The sequence below is a fragment of the Petaurus breviceps genome, unplaced genomic scaffold, assembly GCF_028583685.1.
Source record: "Petaurus breviceps papuanus isolate PSGF00001 unplaced genomic scaffold, PetGlider_PUasm1.0 355, whole genome shotgun sequence".
In the NCBI taxonomy this organism is placed as follows: domain Eukaryota; kingdom Metazoa; phylum Chordata; class Mammalia; order Diprotodontia; family Petauridae; genus Petaurus; species Petaurus breviceps.
Genome location: NW_027186289.1, coordinates 403,141 through 420,613, shown reverse-complemented (window position 1 = coordinate 420,613; position 17,473 = coordinate 403,141). Strand labels below are relative to the sequence as shown.

Here is a 17,473-nt window from a genome sequence, read left to right as displayed (position 1 = left end):
GAAGATCTGGGGGTGATGTCACCCCCTGGGGACCCCTCCTGGGACGCACGGGGCAGGGGGTTCACCCTACGGGGGCCGGGGGCATGTCATCATCCCCCCCAGGACACACGGGGAGAGGGTTCTCCCCGCCACAGGGCAGCCGGGGACTGGGAAGGATGTCACCCCCTTTGCCCCCTTTCCCCCCCCCCCCCCCCCCCCGATCGGAAGAGTGTAGTATGCACGGCTCTGGGGGCTGGGGAACACGTCTCCCCCCCCCCCCCCTTGCTGGGACACACGGTGGAGGCGGGGGCTCATCCTGCAGGGGGCAGTGAAGGACAGGGGGCAATGTCCTGGGCACCCCTCCCCTGACACACGGCTCCATGGTCTGGGGGCCCGTGGTTATTCCCCCAGCTCCCCCTCTCCCTCCCGGGGTCCCTCCGCTAGACAGCTGGAGCTTTTCGGCAGTACTCACGTGGCCCCACTTTGGCCCCCTTCCCATCCCCCACGCTCTCCCAGCACCCCGGCACAGCCCCCCACGAGTGCGCCTCTCCCAGCGGCCCCACCTTGGTCCTTCCCTCCCCGCCTCCTTATTTGGCAGTCTCTGCCTGAGCAAGCCAGGCCTGGGCAGCCCTCCCGGGACCCCAGCTCTCCCCTGATGGGCCTTTGTCTTGTTGGCCCCCCAAGCCCAGCACCTTGGGGGATCCCTGGGCTCCTGCTCCTCCAGGCTCCTCTGCCCCCCAGTCCCCCGGGTCACTGAGGGTTTCTCCCTGGCTGGCCCCTGGGCTCTGGGGGCTCCTCTGCCAGGGGTCTGTGCCCCCTCCCCAGGGCCCTCCACCCCCAGACCACCGTGGCCTCTGGCCTCCTGGTCTGTGGGGTACCCACCTCCACCTTCACACCCCCAGCATCTCCCCTGGGCTCTGGGCTCTCCTGCTCCCAGAGACAATCCCCCCTTCCTCTGTTCTTTCTGCCATTGGGCCCCAACTCCCTCCCTATGCTTCCCCGGCTGTCAGGGCTGGAGGGGGAGCCCTCCCCTTCCCCCACTGGACTCCAGGCCTCAGGGTCCCCCAGAGCAAGCCCCCTCAGCTGCTTCCTTTCTGGGATAGTGTCCTTCCTGGCCGGGCCTGGGGCGTGCCCTGGCTGCCTCTGCCTGGTAAGGTTCTAGGGGCCTCCCTCCTTCTGGCCACCAGCAGCACAGCATGGTCCCTGTGTGACCTGGGGCTGACCACTGCCCTCCAGGCATCCCCTTGCTGCTCTGTGATCTCTGAGCACCCTCCTGGCTCTGGGGCAGTAGGACCCCGGGGTCTTCTCCCACCCAGCCTCCATCACCTTCCCCTTTCCCCCACTCTGGGGGAGCATTGGGTGCCTCCTTGCTCTCCCCCAGCCCACTCTCTAGTGCACTGGGGGTCTGCCTCCTCTGAGAGCCCAGTGTCAGCCGCCTGAGTCTGGGTGAGCGGGGACAGGAGAGCGGGGTGCCTGGCTCCCCAGGTGCGGAGTGGCTGAGCTCACTCCCAGGCCTCTCCTCTGCTCTTGCCAGGTCCTTGTAGGGAAGCCCCCTTGTTCATCCCCCCCCCTTGGGTCTCCATGACATCGGGAGGAAACAAAGGGAGGCCAGAGCTCAACCCGTTCCCAGGGCTGGGGGTGGGCCTGGCCCCCCCTGCCCTGCCTGAGTTTCCATGACTTCATCCTCCTGGCCCTGCTGCCTTCTCTCCTCTCCAGGCCCTGGTGTTGGGGGGGCTGGGTGGGGGGAGTGCTGCCTTCTCTTCCAGCCTTCAGGAACCTGGGTGTTTGGGGCTCTGGGAGCCCAGGCTCCTGGGCCTGGACGGGGAGAAGGCAGATGATGGGAAGGATCTGAGTCAGCAAGGCTGGGGGGCTTGGGTAGGAGATGTTGCTGGCCCCTGCTGGAGGCACAGGGAGTGATCTCACACCACATACTATTTTTAACCTCAGTGGTCCCTGAGGGGAAAGGGGCCAGGGCCCAGACATCTGGGGCCTGGAGGAAGCCTTGGTCAGAGGGCCTGAGCCTGTGTTCCCCAGGGAGGAGAAGGTTGTACCCAGCCAGGAGGTCAGGGGTCAGAAGTTCCATCCCCTGTCCCCAAGCTTGACCTAACTTCTCTTCTCTCCTTGGCCAGGCTTGCATTGATGAGAACCTGGAGGTGGTCCGCTTCCTGGTGGAGGAGGGGGCCTCAGTCAACCAAGCTGACAATGAGGGCTGGACCCCCTTGCATGTGGCTGCCTCCTGTGGATACCTGGACATTGCCCAGTAAGGCCCGGGGCCCTAGTGGGAGGGGGTAGTCCTGGGAGGAAGGCTGCTGAAAGAGTAGTCTGGGGGGAGGGTGCGAGGCACGGGCTTCCCTTCCCTCTTGAGGGCAAGTCTGCTCAGTCTGGGGCTGCCTCATGTGACCTTGGAGGCCTCTTCTGGCCCCCTAGGCCTCTGGGACTCTGCATTCTGCCCCTGCCCCCACCTCATCGAGTACCAGGTGGCTCCTTGTCTCATGGCCCGCCTCCTTCTAGGCTTACTCATGCTCTCTCTGGCTGTTTACTGGGAGAAAGGGCGCTGGGATGGGATTCAGAGGCCCAGGGGATGCTGGTCACTGTGTCCTTCCCTCTCTGGGCCTTGCTCATCTCCTGTCTCCAGGTGGGTGGGATCAGACCCGAGGATCTGAGGCTGAGGGACCCCTGCTCAGAGACGTGTATTGAGATACATGAGGTGCAGAGGAATTTATCAGAAACCATTCTCAGGCCCTGGGTTAGGAGCCCTCAGAGCAGTGTCTAAGGCTCCTAGCTCTGACATTTCCCTTCCTTTGACCCCCGGCCTTCAGTGAGAGGTCAGCCCTCTGCTCCTCCCCCCTCTCTACACTGCTTGGTCTCCAAGGCCCTGCATAGTCACCTGTACCCTCGCTGGACTTTCCTTCAGATACAGGGGCTTTGCCTATGAGGTCAGGCTGTCCTCAGAAGGAACCTCCCTGTAACTTAGCTGGCAAGGAGCTGCCTGGCTCCTTCTGAAGCCTCCAGTGAGGGGCCGCCATGACCTCCCCCCAGGCCCTCCATGCCTCTGCCTAAACTGGCCTCCTTTGGACTCCTCCAATAATGTTCCCTGATGCTCCCTCTGGGGCCATGAGGAACAAGTCTCTCCCTTTCCCCCAGGACACCCCTCTGGCACTTGAAGACTTCTCCAGGCTCAGCACCCCCACCTTCCTGTACAGATATTGGCCCTTTCCCATCCTGGGGGCCCTCAGGCGCTCTCCAGATGGGAAATGTCCCCTCGCTGCTGCCCACACAGCCGCTCTGAGCTTTTGTCTGCCCTTTCTCCCCCGTACCCTGCTAGCGGGGCCTAGTGTGGACTCCGCTAGACACTGGCCTGGCTGGGTTGACCAGGAACTCCTCTTACACTTTTATGCACTGGGCCACAGGCTCTGTTTAGAGCCATCATCCTTGTCCTAGACACTTCACTTTTCTCTCTCCTTCCTTCCCACAAGAGTCACACGAGATGATTTTCCAAGTGCTTTACTGGTCTGCCAGTCTGGTTGCCTTGTCTGCCAGCCCGGCCTTCCCAGGACTAGAGTGTCCTTTTTGCCAAGTGTGCTGGCCTCCCTGGGGCCTCTTGGAGCCCGGCGCGCTGTGCAGCAGGCGGTCTCGGCCCTCTCTTGTCCAGCAGAATGACACTTGTTGGGTGGTCCAGGCGGGGCGTTGGCCATCCCGTCTGCTCGGCCTTGAGGACTGCTGACTGCCCCAGTGATCATGACCGTCAGCTCTCTACCAGTGTTGGGGTGTTTTCTGTCATTTCCTGTTCAAAGGTCATTTTTTCTTGGCAGAAAAAACCTTAGCAGGAGGAGAGATGAGCAGAGAGAAGGCTGAGATCTCCCACTCACCCAGAGCCTCGGTCTTGGGCCAGGCTGGGGAGGGAAGAAGCATTTATTACGTACCTGCAATGTGCGTCTCATGTGATCCTCATGCTAGCCCTGGGAGATGGCTGCCCTCATGCCCACTTTACAGATGGGGAAACTGAGGGGGCAGGAGTGAGGTGCTCTGCCTGCCAAGGCTGTACAACAAGGAAGTGCCTGAGGCCAGATTTGAACCCGGGTCTTCTGGACTCCAGACCCAGCCAGTGTTGCCCTTAGCACTCTCGGCTGTAGCTCACAGCTGTTTGGCAGATGCCTTCACCTTCTAGCCTTTGCTTGTCTGCCCTTCCTCCTGTCTTCTGGACCAACTTGGCCGGTCATCCGCCTTGGTCCCTCCTATGGCCTCTGTCTTTCTAGCGTTCCCACTTCAGAGCGGGAAGGCGCCTTCTTCTCGGCCAGGCTCCAGTGGGGGACTGGCCTCTCCTGTCAGGGATTGGCATTTCCACCCCAGCAGCCAGTTCCTCCTCTTAGGCCCAGAGGAGAATTTCCCCATGTAGGTTTCCTCAGTTTAGGATGAAAGGATCATTAGGCAGTCGTGGGCAGAAAGCTCTAACTAGGTGTCTGGTTAGCTGGAGGCCTCTGGCACACACCTCTGTGCCAGGCTGGTGACTGACCATCACTGTCCTCTGTCGGTCTGGGTGGTCTGCAGTGTATGCCAGTGACAAAAGCCCTTCCGTTGACCTTCACTCAGATGCTTTCCACCATACTTTCCCTTTCTGGCCCTGCTTTGGTGTCTGCATTTCCTGACTCACCTTGTGAACAGACAAGGCCCCCCACATCCCTCCCATGCCAGAGGCCAGAGTGGCTGCAGGTCAGCATCCCTTCGCTGAGCTCTTTGCCCTTCACAGCCCTCTAGCACTGGGGGATACAAAAGACCCTGCCTCGGTGACCACCCAAGTGGCCATCCTGTTTCGTGACCTCAGGGTGAGCAGGAAGAGGTGCTGTTGGTCCTCAATGCTTCTCATTAATCTGCCTCTACCAGCCACAGAGCCTTCCTAAAGGGGCTCCCCACTGGGCTCCAGCCCAGCCCCTTCCCTTGTGTCTGACCACATCGCTCTCCGGTTCCAGAGCCTTGATAGCTCCCTATGGCCACATGGACTGGGGTTCTGAGTCCTCCAAGGGCTGTCTGGGGAAGCCCATAGACCCCTGCTCCAAAATCATGTGTTGAAAAGAGATTGATCATATCAGAGATTGGTGGGAATAAAGATTCTCTAAAGAAAAGAGGGTAAAGTAGCAGCCTCAAAATATTTGTGACCAATACAATTTTGGATAAAAGAACTCCGATTTTTAGTAGTTTAATCATTAAGGAAGCTTAAACCTGTGTAGCAATCATTTCAAATATAGTTATTTCATATTCCCTAATTAAGCTGTACACAAGCTAGCCTTGGGACCCAGAAGCCTGGGAGGGGTCTGCAGTCTGGTGCAGTCAAATCTAAAAGTAGGGAGGCAGGGTCCCCTCAGCCTTTGAGTTAGTGTGTGTGTGTGTGTGTGTGTGTGTGTGTATGTGTGTGTGTATGTATGTGTGTGTATGTGTGTGTATATGTGTGTGTATGTGTGTGTGTGTATGTGTGTGTGTGTGTGTGGTTGCCATTCATGGATCTTCTCTCGAGGTTTTGGGGCCACCTCTCCCTCCTGCTCCTCTTACCTACCTGACCATTCCTTCTCAGTCTCCTTTGCTGGACTCTCCTCTGGGTCATGAGCCTGTGTCTCACAGGGCTCTGTCCTGGGCCCTCTTCTCTTCTCCCTCTATAGGACACTTCCCTTAGTTATCCCATCAGCTCCCAAGGAACCAGTGACCATCTCTGTGCTGATGACTCAAACCTACCTTTCCTGCACCAGTCTTTGACTCCAATCTCCAGAAGAATCTTTCAGACATTTCAAACTGGATGTCCAGTAGATATCTTAGACTCAGCACATCCAAAACCATTCTCTTGTCCCCCAAATTCTTAGCTCCTCCCATCCCCCCCGTCCCCCCAGCTCACAACCTAGGGGTCATCCTGGATTTCTCCCCATCCCCCCCCCACCTTTATCCAATATGGTGTGAAGACCTATTGATTTCACTTTTGTGATGTCTCCTTTGGCGCAGCCCCCTGGGGTAGGCCTTCATCACCTCAAGCCTGATATTTAATAGCTGCTGGGGGGTCTGCCTGCCTTCTCTCTCCTCTCTCCAGTTCATTCTCTGCTGCCAAAAGAATCTTCTTAAACCCCAGGTCTGACCCTGTGACACCCCCTCCCCCGACTCAGCAAACTTCAGGGGCTCCTGTGGCCCACAGTGGCAGATCCACAATGCTCTGCTTGGCCTCCAAAGCCTCTCAGAAACTGCCCCTCCTCCCTCTCCAGTCTTACGCCGCCCTCCCCCCACCTGTTGTCCCATCTAAGGCCCGGGGCCCAGGCCTGAGCTGCTGCTTCTCTGCTCTCACTGCAGGGGTCTTCCCTCTGTTCATCATTTACCAGTTATCCTGAAGTGCCCACTGCACGGTGCTGCTCATCTCCCCTTAGACTGCGAGCTCCTTGAGGCGTAGGGCAGGGGCCTAAGGAATGATGGCTTAGAGTGGGCCTGTCCTCGCTCACCTGCCATCTTGCGCTCTAGGTACCTGCTGAGCCAGGGGGCCAACATTGCTGCTGTGAACAGTGATGGGGACCTGCCCTTGGACCTGGCAGAGGCCGATGCCATGGAGAGTCTGCTGAGGGCAGAGATTGCCCGCCGAGGTGGGCAGAAAGGGAGCGGGGAGCGCAGGTGGGCCCTGTGCCTTCTCCCAGAGCTGACCATGGTCTCGTCTCTTCTCCCCAAGGTGTGGATGTGGAGGCCGCAAAGCGGGCTGAAGAGGAGCTCCTGCTGCATGACACGCGGTGTTGGCTGAATGGGGGCGCCATGCCCGAGGCCCGCCATCCCCGCACAGGCGCCTCAGCCCTGCATGTGGCTGCTGCCAAGGGCTACATGGAGGTGATGAGGTATGGGGTCTCTCCTCTGGGCTTGTGGGTGTGCCAGGTGCAGCTGCTCAGGTTTCACAAATACCTTTGGCAGCCTTTCGAGCTGGCCTGGTGGGGAAGTTAGAGGGGGTGGGCCTGGAAGGGCCTGTCAGTTGTTCCTGGGGCTGTGGTCTCCAGTGACGGCACCTAGGATCTGCACTTGGGCCTGGGTCGAGGCACAGACGGCCTGCTCATCAGATCCACAGATGTCCACACAGCCAGGCTCCAGAGCCACCCTCCTGGATGACAATCCCATAAGAGCAGCTTGACAGGCCAGATTAATGGGCTGTGTCTGATCCGATCCAGTTCAATGGCAACAAGTGCAAAGGTTGAACAGCTGCTGTTCTGAAGAAGAGCTGTGGGTCTTAGTGGACCACAAGCTCCCAGTGAGTCTGCTGGGGTATGTGGCAGACAGCCAGGACAGTCTTAGACTAAATGAAAAAAGGCCCAGTATCCAGGCCTAGGAAAGGGACCGGTCCTGCTGTGCCCTGCCCTGGGCAGATGACCTCTGGGTACCATTTCTTTTTTTTTTTTTTTTTGCTTTTTTGGGGGGGCAGTTGGGGTTAAGTGACTTGCCCAAGGTCACACGGCTATTTTTTATGTTAAGTGTCTGAGGTCGGATCCGAACCCAGGTCCTCCTGACTCCAGGGCCCATGCTCTGTTCACTGTGCCACCTAGCCGCCCCAGTGGGCACCATTTCTAGAACACTGACAAAATGGAGAGTCCAGAGGAGAAGGCTCAGAATGAGCTGAAGGAATTGGGACTGAGGAAATCCAGAGGGGTGTGAGACTTGTCTGCAGGTGAAGGGGGCTTCCCCGGGCTTGGGTCCCGGCTGCCAGAACCAGCACTAGCACCAGGAGCCAGAGCAGGAAGAGACAAGAGGCCTCAGTAAGGCTGATGTCAGGGTCACTTAAGTAGGCCTGAGGCCTGGCCCAGAGTGTGAGGGGCTGCTCTCCCCCTGCTGCAGGACATGTGTCTGTTGGGTGGACATGAGGCAGAGGGGATGTGCAGGGCGAGGAAGGGTCAGACCCAGGCCCCAGCGGGCCTGTGGAAGGACAGTGTGGAGCTTGGGAGCTTTGTGGCTCTGTTTGCCTCTCTGAGCCTCAGTTTCCTTCTCTGTAAGATGAGGTGGTTGGATTACACCAGTGGGGCTTCGTCGGTTTTCTGTGAGCTTTTCAATACCGGCAGTTCCCTTTGTCATCCTTGTACTTTATTTCATGCCTCTAAAAGCTTGCTTCTGACAAGGGGCCCATGGACTGACCAGCCCGGGGTCCGTGATGCGAGAAAGATGGACAAAGGCCTGAACTTGGCTTGGATGCCGACTCATTATCGGCGTGACCTTGGACAGGGAGCCTCTGTTCTCTTTGTCAGACCTCCTGTCTCTCCCTGACTGCAGGCTGCTCCTCCAGGCCGGCTATGACCCTGAGCTGCGAGACGGGGATGGCTGGACGCCTTTACACGCCGCCGCCCACTGGGGCGTAGAGGATGCCTGCCGCCTGCTAGCCGAGCATGGGGGAGGCATGGACTCCTTAACCCATGCGGTGAGGGGTCCGAGCCAGATGCGGGGGGGAAGTGGGGGGGGAGCAGCGACTTCTCAGCCCGGCTGCTGGGGAGACTCCCCCCACTGCCTTTGTCTCAAGGACCCTCTTCCCCTTCTCATCCTCAACCCCGATCAAGGGATTATTTAGTCATCTCATCATTAAGCATTTATCAGGCACCTCTGTCTGCCAGGTGCTGTGCTGGGCACTGGGGATATACATGGAGAGAGGGAAACAGCCTTTACCTGTGTGGAGCTTGTGTTGTGATGGGGAGACAATGAGGGAAGGGGATGTGTTTATTAGGCGCTTGCTGTATTTCTGGTGCCTGCTAAGCCCTTTACAATGATCACCTCATTCGATCCTTGCAGTGACCCTGGGAGGGAGGGACTCTTATGATCCCCACATTATAGAAAATTTAACAGAGGGAGACAGAGGTAAAGTGACTTACCCAGGGTCACACAGCTAGTGTCTGAGGCCACATTTGAACTTAGGTTGTCCTGACTCTAGGCCCAGTGCTTTGTGCACCTTACTACTTAGCACACTCAGAGTGTTTGTGCGCGTGTGTGTCTGTGTGTGTGTGCGCGCGTGTCCGTGTGTGTGCATGTGTCTGTGTGTCCGTGTGTCTGTGTGCGTGTGTGTGCGTCTGTGCATGTCTGTGCGTGTGTGTCTGTGTGCATACGTGTGTACACAGGGGGAGGGTCAGGGTTGGAGTCAGAGGCGGAGTCTGGCCCTCCCCCTAACCATAAGTGCTTGCTGTGGAAAGTGCTTGAGCTTCTTGAAGGTGGACTTGAGGAGTGGTTGTACTCCAGGAAAGGGGACGCTGGGCCTCGTGTGAGGGAGAGTGCAGGCCAGGCTGGCCTGTAGGCCCCAACAAGGCTGCACAGCTGGATTGCAGCCAGACCGTAAAGGCCTTTCTAGTGACACAGAAGAGCTTTGATTGGCTCCTAGAGGCAGTGCAGGGGAGGGATGGGGGAGTGGCGCAGTCAGATTGCTGGTACTGAGCTCCCCTGTCACCCTCACATGTGCCCAGTGCCCTCCAGCTTTCATCCTATACCCCTTCTCTCCTGGAGAAAAAAGTGCTGTGTCCATTGGTTGCCTCTACCTCTTGTGATCTCTCAGCTCATAGCCGACCCTGTTCTCTCCCATCTGGACCCCTGGGGCTGTCTCTGCAGCCTCTCCTCCGGGGTTTTACTGAGGCTGCCTTCTTGTCCTGCCCCCGGACCCCTGGGGCTGTCTCTTGTCCTCTCTGTGCTGTCCCGCTTGGGCTCTCATTGAGTCCCGTGGGCTCCATCATTGTCCCTGTGCAGATGCCTTGCCGCTCTGGTCAGCCTTCACCTTTACATTGCCTTTGTATAGACTGGCCTCCTTCCTCTCCCCACACTCCCTTCAGGAGAACTACTGAGTTCCATCCCTCATCCTCTTTCCTTGTGCTCTCCCTCCCTTCCCTCTTTTTTGGACCCTCAGAACAGAATAAGCCACCTCCAGGACCTCAGTTTTTCTCACTCGTTACTCTGATGATATAATGGTTATGAAGGGAGATTAGTTTTTCTCTCTCTGTTAGGACATTGCACCACACCATCTTATGACCCTTTCTAATTGCTCAAATCATTTTACATTTCCTAGGTTTTACTGGACTCCTGGTGCTGGTAAATCAAAGTTCCTATTCATCCCTGGTCTTTTCATCAGAAATGTTTCAATGTTCTCTGTGCCCTTAAAGATCCATTTTCATGCCCCTAAGGGCAGCTTGGTGGTATAATGGATAGAGCTGCTGACCTGGGGGTAAGGAAGACCTGAGTTCCAATTCAGCTTCAGTTCCTGACTCTGAACTAGTAATTTTGCTTCTGTCTCAGTTTCCTCACCTGTAGAGTGGGTTTAAGAACAGCCCCCTCTCCCCAGTGTGGTTGTGAAGATCTTTTCAAACATAAAAACCCTGTAGGAATGGTCACTCTTACTGTTATTTGTATCACCGTTGCCACCCTGAGCTGTAAGCCTTGGTTGCAGGCCTCTCCAAGCTAAATTCTCGTTGACGGTCATGGCTCCTGGTCTTGTGGAGTCCAAGGTCACTTGGGGCTTGTTGCTGGACCACTCCCACATTCTTTTCCTCCTTCTGATGACTCTGTTGCCATTGGGTCTTTCTTGGTTTTCATGTGTGACATTTGCTACTCTCTTCCTGTCATCTCTGGCTGCCTTTCTTGTCATGTGTGTAGTTCTGGCTCTGGCAAAACCCTTGGGCCCTGCTCGGTCTCCATCTGGGTCACCTCTGGCCTCCTCTTTCATCTGCGAGGTCGTCTCTGGACTGTGTCAGAGTCACCACCAGCCGCAGAGGCACTGCCCTTCCCATGTCAGGGAGTGGCTGGACCCCAGGCTCCTTTTCCACAGGCTTTTTCCTGGGAGGCCACTGGTTTGTTGTCACTGGCATTTCTTGTGGGAGTTCTTGATCACCGTTATTGAGTCTGGCACCAGCTTCCCCTTTTTTCTGGAGTGCATGTTGGGGAGTTTGGTAGTAGACTTCCTTCCGTGCAGGCCGCTCTCCTGTGGCCTCCTCTGTGGTGTGTCCCGCTTAGCCGGGTCACTTTGCAAAGTGTGCCTGAGGCCACTGGGGGCCATGGGACGAGAGCCCTCTCTGGGCAGGAGCATCAGGTGCTTCCTGCCTGCGCAGCCCTGGCCAGGTCCCTTTACCTCTGTCGGCCTCAGTTTCCTCAGCTTTCAGATGGGGGTGACCGTGAAGCTCAAATGAGATAAGATTTGTAAGACCTGCTTAGCATGGGCCCAGCACATAGGTGCTCTATAAATGCTGATTCTCTTCCCACTCCCCCCTCCCCATCTTCATGTTTGCTCCATAGAGGTCGGGGGTGGGGGCCCCAATGCCTTGGCACACAGTAAATGTATGCTGAAGGGAGGGAGGGAGGAACTGGTGAACTCTTGGTGTCCTAGGAGGGATGAAGGCTGGGGCTTGGCCTCCATAGCTCCGGGCTCACCACCACCTCCCTCCTTCCTGTCTACTTCAGGGGCAGCGTCCTTGTGATCTGGCAGACGAGGAAGTACTGAGCCTTCTGGAAGAGCTGGCTCGAAAGCAGGAAGATGTGAGGCCCCTGGGGTCTCACCCCTCCACCCCTTCACTCTTCCCCTGGGACCTTGGCCCCCTCCACACCCCCCGCCTCACCCTCCCCTGGACCCTGATTGTCAGGCCCTCTCCCCTGGGCCTGTTGACTGTGGCTCTTCATGCTCTGCCCCCCCCCATCTTCTGGGGCCCCTGGGGTTTCAGGACTCGGCCATCCCTGACGCCTTCCTGCCCTTCTTTCTCCCCAGCTTCGGAGCCAAAAAGAAGCCCTCGCCCAGGGCCGCGGGCCAGAGGGCGGCCCTGAGCCGCAGCCACCGGCCAGCAGCAAGCATAGGAGGTAGGAGTGGGCCGGGCAGGGCCGGGCCAGGGGCCTTCCCTGGGCCCTCACCCCAGCAGGGGCTCCCCTTTCTTGTGTCCTCACAGGAGCTCTGTGTGCCGTCTGAGCAGCCGGGAGAAGATCTCCCTCCAAGATCTGTCCAAGGAGCGGCGGCCGGGGGGCACTGGGGCCCCCCCACTCCGGGATGAGGAGGAGGGTGAGGAGGAACCCCCAGGTGAGGAAGCCCTGGGGCCTGGGAGGGTAAGGGGGGGAGAGAGGAGACCCACTGACCTCTGCCCCTCTCCCCCAGAGCCCAGTGCCTTGAATGGAGTATCTTCCCCACAGAACCTGGATCCCCCTAGCCCCAAGGTGAGTCAGTGAGAGGGACCTGGAGGATCCCCCATCCCTAGGTGCCAGACTGCAGAGGGCCTGGGGGGCACTGGGCTCTGTCCCACCTGCTCTGGCTGCTCAGGGCCATCCAAGAATGGGGGCACTGACTGCTTTGGATGGTTGGTGGTTAGGGAGATGGGGAAGGACCTCTTGATTTGCGCACTGGCCAGAATCCTGAGTTTTCATTCCAGTCATTTGGGGCCAGGGGTCAGCGGGATCTGGGCTGGCTTTGGAGATGACCTTTCTCAAGGAAAATCTTCTCCTTGCCTCCCCACCCCCACCCCGGGCTCCCTCAACCTGAGGATAGCAGGATGACCCTTAGGTGGGCTGCATGCCCACCCCCCACTCTCTCCCTTCCAGACCAAGGAGCTCCGTCTGGCCCGTGTGCCCCCAACACTCTCCCGGAAGATGAATGAGACCCCTGAAGCGTGAGTGTGCAGGGGGTCCTTGGGGAGAGAAGGCTGGCACCCCAGTCTGGCACCACCAGCTTCCTGGGAGTCTTGGTAAAGTAGGGGTGATGGCCCACAGGGCCAAAGAGGGAGAAATGGTTACTGTCATCTCCCCTCCCAATTCCTAGGATTGTGGAGCCCTCAACACCACTGCCAGCCGTGCCAAATGCCCCAGGTTCAGCCTCTTCGGCCCCCACTGATTCCCGGGACCGAAGGAGGTGAGGTGGAAGGGGGGACCGGGTGCTGCCCAGGGAGGAGGGGTGGCATTAGGAATAGCTGTGCTGACCCGCCTGCTGGCCTGCTCCCTCCCCCTTCCTTGTATCCCCTCTTCCCCCCCCCCCCCTCCTGCTCCCTCCCCCTTCCCCTGTGTCCCCTCTTCTCCCTTCCCCCTTTCCCTCCTGCTCCCTCTCCCATCCCCTCACCCCTCTTCCAGATTATACCAGATGCCTGTGAGGGATGAGGAATCTGAGTCTCAGCGCAAGGCTCGGTCCCGGCTCATGCGCCAGTCACGGAGATCGACTCAGGTGAGGCCCCAGGTGGGTGGGGGCTCAAGCTCTTCGAGCTGCTGGGGTCTCGCTCTCCCTTCATTTGTCCCTATTCCCAGGGGGTGACACTGACGGACCTGAAAGAGGCAGAAAAGAGCGTAGTGCGGGGCCCTGAGCCAGAGAAGGACGAGACGCGCTCAGGGAGCCTGGTGAGCTGGGGGGCTCAGGATGATGTCTGGGGAGGTGAAGAGAGGCGGAGGGGTAGTTAAGCATCATGCCTGGTCAGTTGGGGTGGGGAGCTCAGGGCCTGCTTCCCCCTCAGCTGATGCTCCCTCCCATCCTCTAGGACCCTGCTCATCGGCCCCGAGTCCCTGGGCTGGAGAACTCGGGCACTGCTGTCCAGAGAGGTACATGAAGGGGAGGAGCAGGGAGCCCCGAGTCTGGGGTCACTTAGGACAGGGTGTGGGCAGGAGGGCATGTGGGCTGTCCAGGTCTGAACCTATCTCACTCCAGCAGAGGAGCCTGAGGGGGAAGGCCGCAGCCAGCAGGCGGCTCCAGACCGCTGGAAAGTCCGTAAGGAGCGCCGGGGGCTAGCTGAGGTGAGGGGCCTGAAGCTGGGTTTGGGATCCTAGGGTTTGGGTGGGTGACCATGGGTGGGGGGCCCTGGTTTCCCCATCGGTTGAGGACAAGCCCGTTGCCCACTTTAGGGCCTTTGCTGGCGCGTCCTGATTTGGGGACCTCACTGACTTGGGGGGTGGTGGAGGGCGGTTTGGTGCCCTCCTCCATCCCCTGCCTGCCGCCATTCCAGGGTGAGGAGGCAGAGCCCGGGGACCTCCTGGCGCGGGAGGAGAGTCCAGCCTCCAGGTACCAGCTGCCCTTCCTCATTTCCCCAGAGTCCCCCAGGGGGGCAGGGGGGGGGCGGGCAGGGTGGAGAGGGTAGAACAGAGCAGGTTGGGCCTGCAGACTGAATGACTCTCCTGGGTCCCCAGCGTGGTGGACGGCTCCAAGGGACTCCGGCCACGGGCAGACCCTGGGGACCGCCACCCGGACAACAGCAATTTCCGCAAGGTGAGCCCAAGGGGACCCATGGAACAAGGGGACAGCCTGTCAGGCTCCTCTGCTGGAGTGCCCTCCTGCCCACACCCTGTCCTACATGACCCCAGACTCGGGGCTCCCCGCTCCTCCCCTTCATGCACCTCTGGGCAGCAGCTCTGTCAAGCCTGAGGCCTCAGGGGGCGCCTCTCACAGCCCCAGTTTCCTCTTCTGCCACTTGGGGCCAGGGCTAGAGCAGGAGCTCCTTGGGGCTCTCAGCAGCTCTGAGTCCTGTCCCCTTGCCCTCTATGCCCTAGTTGTACCTGAGCCTGCAGGGGGAGAATGAGAGGCTCAGGGAGACCCTGCAGGAGACCACCCTGGGGCTGTCACAGCTGAAGGTGGAGCTGGAGAGGGCTACACAGGTCAGCTGGGACTGGGGGCTCCCTTCCCTCCCCCTCCCCTCCCCCTGCCCCTTCCCTCCCCTCTGCTCTCCCTCTCCCCTCCCCCTGCCCTCCCTCTCCCCTCCCCCTGCCCTCTCTCTCCCCCTGCCCCCCTTCCCCCTCCTTCACTGAGCTTCACTCCTCCCCACAGAGACAGGAGCAGTATGCAGACAGGCCGGCCATGCTGGAGCTGGAGAGATTTGTGAGTGGGAGGAAAGGGGATGTGGGGGGTGGGGAGGGGGGCCTCTGGGGCTCAGCCTCTTTTCTGCAGCTAGTCTCATAGTGGGGGAGCAGGATCAGGGGGAGTAAGGCTCCCCCAAGCTCCCCCCTTCTTTGATGTGGCCCCCTCCCCAGGAACGGCGGGCCCTAGAGAGGAAGGCAGCCCAGCTGGAGGAGGAGCTGAAGGTGAGGAGAGCAGCCATGGGGGGGGGGGGCGGCCTACCTTCCTCTCGGGTGACCTGGCCCCCCTGTCCCTCAGGCCCTGTCTGACCTCCGGGCTGACAACCAGCGCTTGAAGGATGAAAATGCCGCCCTCATCCGGGTCATCAGCAAACTCTCCAAGTGACCCCCACCCCTACTCTGGGAGGGGGCCTGGCTCTGCTCCCCTCTTCTCCCCTCACCCCTATTTATGCAGCTGCTTCTGCCACAGATCATTCCTTTGTGTGAAACTTGGGGACCTTGGAGGGGGCATCAGGAGTCCCTTCTCCCCGATCACTCCCCTAAAAAAGCCATAATCACCCCCCCACACTCCCCAGCACCCTGGGGCCCTCAGGGCCCAGCTGCCTGGATGGAAGGAGCAGGGGCAGGGGGCGCCCTTGGCTACAGCCTGTGGATACCACAGGAGGGGGCTGGGCTGTTGGGAGGATGGGGCTGGATGGGGGGTGCTGGGGGCTGCCAAGGATGGGACCAGAGATGTACATGGACCATGGTGGAGGACAGAATGTAGCTGAAGGCAGGTGGGAGAAGTCGGTTAAAGAGGAAATCTTCGGCCGAGCTGCTGGGAGGTGGTGAGGGCCCAGGGCCAGGGAAGCCGAAGGAGGAAGATGCAGACTTTGGGGACCAGGGCACCAGAGAGAGATCCCCCCCCCTCACCCCACTCCTGCTTCCTCTACATGTCACGTGTGATGCCACCCCCTCCAGGGAGCAAAGAATGTGCCAATGGTCCCTGCCCCCTGGCTGCTGGCCAGGGCTGCTGGGACATGTATAGAGGGGCGTGGGTATTTTCTGGGGGCCCCACGCCCACTTCTGATGTGCAATAGGGGAAGGAGGCTTCTATTTTTGTGGCCGGGGTTGCCCCCCCGCCGCCTGGGGTCAGGGTGGGGGGAGGGCACCCATGCTGGGAGAGCTGCCGTGGCCACGGGGCACCGCCAATAAAGGGTGTGACTTTGCTGTCTTGAGTATGGTGTGTGTGTGAGGGGGCTGACAGTGGATCCGCCTGTAGGGAAGAGCTCATCAGCATATATTAAGCACCTGCTGTGTGCTGGGCACCGAGCTCAGCCCTGTAGATGCTCAGAAAGACAAAGGCAGCCAGCCTGTGCCCTCGAGGACTCCCAATCTAATGTGGCCAACAGATTGATGACTGAGGAGTAGCCGCATTGAGGGGCGTCGGGAAGGCTTTCTAGACGAATGGGGCTTGGGGATGGGGGGGCCCAGACCGCAGGAACATCGCAGCTGAGGGGAGAGGGGCAGGCTCCGGGGGTCTCCCCAGCAGCCATGGCAGTAGTGCGGGTGGGAGGGGAGGAGGCTTTCCCCGAGGGTGAGATGGGCTTAGTTGGCCTGTGGGCTGCCCAGGGACTTGGGGATGGCTGGGAGGGTCGTTGGGCCCCAAGCAGTAAGGGGGGAGCCGGAAGAGAGGAGTGTTGGGGGGGAGATCCTGAGGTTTTGGACATACTCGGTCTTAAAAGCCGAGGACCGTGTACTCTGAGGTGGGGATCTGGAGGTCAGCGGAAAGCTTGGGGCGGGATGAATGGCTTTAGGAATCCTCAGCATGGGGCGGCCAGGTGCGCGGTGAGTAAGAGCGCTGGCCCCAGCGTCGGGAGACCTGGGATGGGCTCGGCCTCAAATACTCTGCACCCACACGAGAATAACTGGCCTGTAACCTTGAGCAAGTTACTTAAAAAAACCTCATCAGCATGGAGGTAAGGGAATGGGAAAGGGAGAAGAGAGCCCAGGCGGGGGGCCGGGGCGCCTGCGGGCTCAGGGTGCGACGAGGCAGGAGGAGCAGGGTCACGGGCGCCCAGCCCGGCCAGCCCGGCCAGGGGAGAGATGCGCATCGCGCAGATGGGGGTCGCGTGCGGCACCGGGGCGGCTGCCTCCAGGATGGGTGCTGCCAGGGCCCCCAGATTGTGCCCCGTTCAGCTGCGCAGCACGTCGGGGCTTGAGGAGTCTGGGGCTCGTGACTGGCCCCAGGGAGGGCTGGGGGGACCCCTGGAGACACGGGATCTATTCGCACAAACACTTCCTAAGCCGGGGAGGCACTGTCAAGAAGGAGGAGGGCGCAGTTCGAGACAAAACCCGATCCCACGGGCTCGAGACACAACGCACTTTATTCCCCTCTCCCGGCTCGATGGCCCCGCCCCGTCTGCCCTCGGCCAATCAGGAGTGCGCTGGGCGGAGCCTGCGGGGCGGGCCGGCCGAGGCCCGGGGAGAAGAGGGAGGATCTGTCAGTCTGTGCAGCCCCCGAAGGCGACCCGGGGGTGGGAGGGGGCGGGTCACAGCGCGTCCCCGCCCACCTCTCCCTCCACCTTCCGTTTCTGCTTCTCCATCACCGCCTCCAACTCCGACCGCTTCTCCGAGTCCTGGCGCGACATGGGAGGGAGGGGGGAAGAGAACTGAGGTCCCCGGCCCACTCCCCCTCAGGACCCTCGCATCGGGAGCTCTGGCCCCCTCCCCCTGGGGACACTCCATCGGGAGC

General features: G+C 59.8%; 3 protein-coding genes across 6 annotated transcripts in view; 1 reads left to right on the top strand and 2 right to left on the bottom strand.

Moving 5' to 3' along the window:
* The window catches only part of ISOC2 (isochorismatase domain containing 2), a 184,661-nt gene that overhangs the window by 123,043 nt on the left and 44,145 nt on the right, over positions 1–17,473 (bottom strand). The gene's annotated exons all lie outside the window — the stretch shown is intronic.
* PPP1R12C (protein phosphatase 1 regulatory subunit 12C) lies at positions 2,072–15,948 on the top strand. 3 transcript variants are annotated; one of them, XM_069097260.1, is made up of 20 exons: positions 2,072–2,239; positions 6,469–6,587; positions 6,671–6,830; positions 8,245–8,389; positions 11,395–11,469; positions 11,696–11,784; positions 11,871–11,980; positions 12,074–12,132; positions 12,514–12,581; positions 12,731–12,820; positions 13,036–13,126; positions 13,207–13,296; positions 13,434–13,494; positions 13,601–13,686; positions 13,896–13,951; positions 14,077–14,155; positions 14,437–14,541; positions 14,711–14,761; positions 14,914–14,964; positions 15,038–15,948. In XM_069097260.1, exons 2-20 carry the CDS (start codon positions 6,551–6,553, stop codon positions 15,122–15,124), a joined length of 1,590 nt encoding a protein of 529 aa, XP_068953361.1. In that variant the 5' UTR covers positions 2,072–2,239; positions 6,469–6,550; the 3' UTR covers positions 15,125–15,948. The 3 variants fall into 3 exon arrangements, with proteins under 3 accessions (XP_068953361.1, XP_068953359.1, XP_068953358.1); XM_069097258.1 differs by having other exon boundaries at positions 11,871–11,998; positions 13,604–13,686; XM_069097257.1 differs by having other exon boundaries at positions 2,073–2,239; positions 11,871–11,998.
* Positions 17,088–17,473, bottom strand: part of EPS8L1 (EPS8 signaling adaptor L1) — a 12,067-nt gene continuing 11,681 nt past the window's right edge. The window contains exon 13 of the mRNA XM_069097240.1: positions 17,088–17,357. Coding sequence (XP_068953341.1) covers positions 17,271–17,357 — 87 coding nt within the window. The 3' untranslated portion in view covers positions 17,088–17,270. The remainder of the gene's footprint in view (positions 17,358–17,473) is intronic.

Excerpts from the sequence above, each read along its gene's own strand:
- PPP1R12C (XM_069097257.1), top strand. The coding sequence starts at position 6,551 with ATGGAGAGTCTGCTGAGGGCAGAGATTGCCCGCCGAG. Across the intron at positions 11,470-11,695 it reads TGGCTCGAAAGCAGGAAGAT|CTTCGGAGCCAAAAAGAAGC; the intron begins GTGAGGCCCCTG and ends CTTTCTCCCCAG. Across the intron at positions 12,821-13,035 it reads GATTCCCGGGACCGAAGGAG|ATTATACCAGATGCCTGTGA; the intron begins GTGAGGTGGAAG and ends CCCCTCTTCCAG.